The sequence below is a fragment of the Leopardus geoffroyi genome, chromosome C3 (assembly GCF_018350155.1).
Source record: "Leopardus geoffroyi isolate Oge1 chromosome C3, O.geoffroyi_Oge1_pat1.0, whole genome shotgun sequence".
Taxonomy (NCBI): Eukaryota; Metazoa; Chordata; class Mammalia; order Carnivora; family Felidae; genus Leopardus; species Leopardus geoffroyi.
In genome coordinates this window covers 30,077,101-30,083,100 of record NC_059338.1, presented here as the reverse complement: position 1 = coordinate 30,083,100, position 6,000 = coordinate 30,077,101, and the positions used below count along the sequence as shown (strand labels likewise).

The following is a 6,000-nucleotide window of genomic DNA, read 5'->3' as shown; positions in this document are numbered from 1 at the left end:
AGGGAGACACAGAATCTGAAACAGGCTCCAGGCTCTGCACTGTCAGCACAGAGCCTGACGTGGGGCTCGAACTCACGGACCGCGAGATCATGACCTGAGCCGAAGTCGGCCGCTTAACCGACTGAGCCACCCAGGCGCCCCCAGATCAACCTTCTTTTAACTGAACCACACTGACACCTTTCCCCCTCCTCTGTGATAAATGAATTCTTACTTTCCATATTCGATAAAGCCACAAAATCATTATCGGCACATAGTTAGGCACTGCAAATTTAAAACTGCTAATTCCCAGGGCACCGGGGTGGCTGTCATTTGGGAGCCCACCTTAGGCTTGGGTCACGATCTCATGGTTTGTGAATTCGAGCCCCGCATCGGCGTCACTGCTGTCAGTGCAGAGCCTGCTTCGGATCTGTCCCCCTCTCTTTCTGCCCTTCCCCTCCTTCTCAAAAATAAACATTAAAAAAATTAAAACGCTAATTAGTTAACTAAACAATATTTCGCTAAACCTTTCAGAAGGACCTCAGGAAGGGCACACCTATGTCCTACTCTACCTTCCTGAAGGCTGGCGAGATCTTGTTTAGTGCTTTCATTATCACAGAACCTAATGGCAGATCTGTTTTCAAGTATGCCATGTTTAAAGCATTGGAGTACAACTCAGTACATGGGCAGAATATTGCAAGTGGCATAGGCTTGCACCAAACGTGATCCTGTATGCATCGTGACAAGGGCTTAGTTGCTAGTAATGGAAGGAGGGACAGACACTAACATTTACTAACAATCCACTACATGCCAGGACTTACTCCTACATTTTTCTCATTTAATGCTCAGGTAGGCTATGAGGAGGGGTAATACTTTTCTTGCTGCGAATGAGGAAATGGGTAAGAAGATAGCAAGCAACTTGTCTAAGGTCATACAGTTACTAAATAGCCTTGTTGGGATTCATACTCTAAATGAATGAAAAATGTGTCAAACTCCAAAGCTCATGCTCTTTCCACTACAGCACATGGGGATAAATCTATTCCAGACAACCAACTGCAAAGAGGCAGAGCAATGTCAAAAAAAAAAAAAAAAAAAAAAAAAATCCAAGTAGTTGTCCTAATATTATTTAGTATTTCCTAATTGTTTGATTTGAGATACCAGTATAAATATAATCACAGTTACAAATAAAACTATTAGGTAACTAGTATAACTATTATCAAGGCAGAGCTACTATAGCAATTTTGAGTCAGAAATAAAGTAAATGAAGAAAACCAATAGACTAAAAATACCTTAGGCCAAGAGATAATTCTGAAGCCAACAAGATTTATTAAAGGCATTCTCTTTATAACATTCTTATCAGTGCACATGATTCTATAGCAAATATACGTTTTATCATTCATTCAAATACTGCATAACAATTTACTTGAAAGTATAAATATATATATATACATATGCAAAATTTTACAACACTAACAGATTTCTGACCAATGAACTTATGAGTTTAGAAAGCAGAGGGTAAAGATAAAGTACCAAACATTAAGATGAAAACTACTGTACTGATACTTTAGAAAATTCTTCAAAGAAGTACAACCTTCAAGAAAAGTTCTTTAATGTACATCTAAGCGATAAACTTTATAAAACTTGATCGCAGAAGTGCTACTTGGCAGAGCATTGACTATGAAAAGTATGTTTAGAACTTCAGAAAGAATGCAAGCTCAAATGCCAAAAATAGAAGGAAAAAAAAAAAAAAAAGAAAATGAAAGCAAACTTTGCTACTCTGCACCATTTGAAAGCACCTGGCAACACAGCACATGGTTTATTAACATTGTTCTGGCTACGATAACCAGTATTTATTTACAGTCTCTCCCTAACAAAGAAATGATCAAATTTACTTATGGTATTAACATCTGATTTTCACTAGTCGTGTCAAATGTGCAAGTGGTACCTGCAAGTGAAAAGGGCAAATGCAAGAATCAGGTTATTTACAAGAATTATTCTCAAGGAACTACTCGTTATCATCTAAGCAGAACCATTAGGTATCTTTCCAAATTACACATATGTGTGTGGTCAAAAACCTCAAGTCAGTTCCTTAATGAAAGATCCCCAAAGTAGAATATTCTCTTTATTACTTGATTGCAAATCAAAAGTGTTTTAAGCTGTGAGATATAATAAAGATCTTTCATCTTTACCAAATCATGTACAAACTCTTTCATTACGTATTTAACAAAACAAGCATTATCAAGAAAAGGCCCAGCCTCTGATTTCCTAACCCCATTCAGTAAGTGTGATTCTGTCAATATTTAATAGGTTTTTAAATTATATTCATACAGCCCTCATTATGGAACAGAGATAACATAGTGAATTATTATGCCAGCAAGTCATATTAATATATAATCATACTATATTTAGGGAGCTACTTATAATTTGCAAAGAAAAGGAAACTATGCCTTGAACACACTATTCAAAATGGCAACCAGTTAACCTTTCAAGAAAAGAGTTTTAGATTTAACAATGTAAGTTAAGTTGCCCTAGTTAAACAAACACATTGGCAACTTGCCCACAAACCTCATTGTAGCTACTTGCAGAGGAGAGAAGGCACAGGCACAAAGGTAGCTGATTGTTCACGTTTCCACTCATGAGAAAATAACTTATAATAACTATAGTAACCATTTACAAACAAGCTAAAGAACCAACCAGAAATAGTACATCAATATTAAAAACAAACACTTAAAATTCAAGGCAATGAAAACTTGGAGAAGAGACCATTCACTTGTTTTCAAACTCCTAATTTCATTCTATTGCCACCATGTTCCAATACAGAACATGTCTATTCGAAATTGTCTCAGAAACTTCTGAATGCACATTCTGAAATCAGGATTCCATGCTGCTTATGCTGTCCCTGCCCAGTGGAAGACCACCAACACACAAGCACTTCTTTGAAACATTTATGCTGGTTTCCTGCTTTTTATATTCTATGTGAGGAAAATTGCCTGCCCAGTGTTCTCTCTCTTGGATGGATGGGCGTAAAGTGCCTACGTAGCAGAATTCATACCCACTGAATCCTACTGGGTGTGCTTTCCTCTGACGCCACTGCTGGGTATGAGCCATGGAGTTCATAGACACGCTTTGGTACACCTTTACTCCTCACGGAGTCAGTCCTGCTTGATTTAGATTGTTGTCCTTCTTCTCCGGTATTCTGATTACAAGTTTCCCAGGGTTTCAACAAATTAGGACTTTCTTCAGATTCAAAACAGAAGAGGAGTGACTTGACTAGAGACTCTAGCCCCCTGTGGCTGCCCTGAGGCATTCTCTTCTCACAGCTGTCAAGAGAAGCAGAGTGAATGCTGAAGTCATCATGAAAATCCTTGGTCAAGTTGCACAGGCTTTCAACACAATTCTTGAGAAGATTTTTGTCACTGTGGCATCCTATGCAAGGAAAAGAAAAAGTTAATTAACCTTTTCATTTTTTATCATGTATTTATTACTGTTATATGACTGTAAATATCTTTTAGGTCAAAGTAACCCTATCAAGACAAATCTAAACTAATTAAGATTACTCAGTTTATCTGCTAACTAAGCACCTGGTTTTTTAGGATCTAATTATTTAGGCAATGTACTTATATATATTAAGTGGGAATGCAACCATTCAAGTTCCTATATTGGTAATTAATGTCAAGGAAGTAGCATTAATTAGACTTAGATTAATGAATTAAACTAGAAATTAAAAGAACAGATGTCTGAGAGTCTTTATACTATAAAATTTTGATTAATTACAAATTCCATCTGGAGCATATACCTCTCAGTGCAGAAATAATAATTTGGATAGTTTGCTCTAAGCAATGTTTTAACTTCAAGAATTTTGGAGCAAGATTAACCATCTTCTTCAAATCTTGGTATCCAGAATTTTCTTGCTGTAGTTCGCTTCTGCAACTTTTCTGTAAATAAAATTGATATTTTTAAAACCACACAATAGACTACATGACAGTAAAGCTTAGTCAATATGATTTTAATCACCAGAATCTTATGTTCAAGAAAGAGTTACTTTCCTCACGAATGCTTAATTCTGTTTCCACAAGCAAGACCAAATACAATATTAATAATTACTGTTTTCAAAAGAAATAAGAATTTTATTTTTTTAATTAAAAAAAGTTGGTTTTTAAATTTTTTTTTATTTTTCTTTTTTTTTTTGAGAGAGAGAGAGAGAGAGAGAGAGAGAGAGAGACAGAGCATGAATGGGGGAGGGGCAGAGAGAGAAGGAAACAGAATCCAAAGCAGGCTTCTGGGCTCTGAGCCGTCAGCACAGAGCCTGATGCAGGGTTGAACTCACAAACCAAGAGATCATGGCCTGAGCAGAAGTCAGACACCTAACCAACTGAGCCACCCAGGTATCCTCCACAAAAAAAGTTTTTTTTAAGTAAGCTCTACATCCAATGTAGGGCTTGAACTCGTGACACTGAGAGCAAGTCACATGCCCTACCGAATGGGCCAGCCAGGTACCTCAAGAATTTTAAATTAATTTTAAATCAAAATCCAGTCATTCTATTACATGGGAATGAAATAAAACCTTAGTACCCTTTATTACCCAATATCATAAACGATAAATTTATTTAATTTTTTAGAGTTCAACTTAGTATCTCCTATTTATTTTTATTTAAGTAAAAATTTTTAGGACATAGATATTTCCCGCCTTTTTAACACATTGATTATATACTTAGTTTATATTTTTCTATTTACTTGTCATATGAAAATAAAATAATTTGTCTAATTCACCTATATTTTAAAATCTTTAAGCATATTATTAAACACATTTTTCTAACCTTTAATGTACTTTATTGTTTTTCTTTATTTTTTTAATTTTATTTTTTATTTTTTAAAATTTACATCCAAATTAGTTAGCATATAGTGCAACAATGATTTCAGGAGTAGATTCCTTAGTGCCCCATACACATTTAGACTATCCCCCCTCCCACAACCCCTCCAGTAACCTTCAGTTTGTTCTCCATATTTATGAGTCTCTTCTGTTTTGTCCCCCTCCTTATTTTTATATGATTTTTGTTTCCTTTCCCTTATGTTCATCTGTTTTGTCTCTTAAAGTCCTCATATGAATGAAGTCATATATTTGTCTTTCTATGACTAATTTCACTTAGCATAATACCCTCCAGTTCCATCCATGTAGTTGCAAATGGCAAGATTTCATTCTTTTTGACTGCTGAGTAATACTCCATTGTATATATATACCACATCTTCTTTATCCGTTCATCCATCGATGGACATTTGGGCTCTTTCCATACTTTGGCTATTGTGGATAGTGCTGCTATAAACATGGGGATGCATGTGTCCCTTCGGAACAGCACGCCTGTATCCCGTGGATAAATACCTAGTAGTGCAATTGCTGGGTCGTAGGGTAGTTCTAAATTTTTGGTTTTTTGAGGAACCTCCATACTGTTTTCCAGAGTGGCTGCACCAGCTTGCATTCCCGTAAACAAAATTTTTTAAAGTTTATTTATTTTGAGAGAGAGAGAGAGAGAGAAGGATGGGGGGAGGGACAGAGAGGGAGGGAGAATGAGAATCCCAAGCAAGCTCTGTGCTATCAGCCTGGAGCCTGACAGGGGCTCACTAGGTCTCAGGAACCATGAGATCATGACCTGAGCCAAAATCAAGAATTGGATGCTTAACCTGCTGAGCCACCCAGGTGCCCCTATTAAACACAATTTTTCAGCCAATGACTATCTCAGCAAAAGCTGACAGTTACTAAACTAAGAAATAGATAAAATACATCAATATTAATCAATTTCTATATAATATCTTATGTATTACTAAAACAAATAAGTTATGACATCCAAGAGGAAGTAGCTAGGGAGCTACTGTACGTGCTTCAACTAAACATGCACAAAGGAATTATCTGGCTAAGGATAAAAACAGAAATAGGGGCACCAGGGTGGCTCAGTTGGTTGAGCATCTGACTTCAGCTCAGGTCATGATCTCATGGTCCGTGAGCTCGAGTCCCACGTCAGGCTCTGTGCT

The 6,000-nt window shown here is 36.6% G+C and overlaps 1 protein-coding gene across 1 annotated transcript in view; it reads right to left on the bottom strand.

Moving 5' to 3' along the window:
• Nucleotides 1–1,262: 1,262 nt before the first annotated feature.
• The window catches only part of KIF14 (kinesin family member 14), a 56,920-nt gene continuing 52,182 nt past the window's right edge, over nt 1,263–6,000 (bottom strand). Inside the window, exons 29-30 of the mRNA XM_045456570.1 lie at nt 3,773–3,911; nt 1,263–3,402 (exon numbers count right to left, since the gene is read on the bottom strand). Coding sequence (XP_045312526.1) covers nt 3,023–3,402; nt 3,773–3,911 — 519 coding nt within the window. The 3' untranslated portion in view covers nt 1,263–3,022. The remainder of the gene's footprint in view (nt 3,403–3,772; nt 3,912–6,000) is intronic.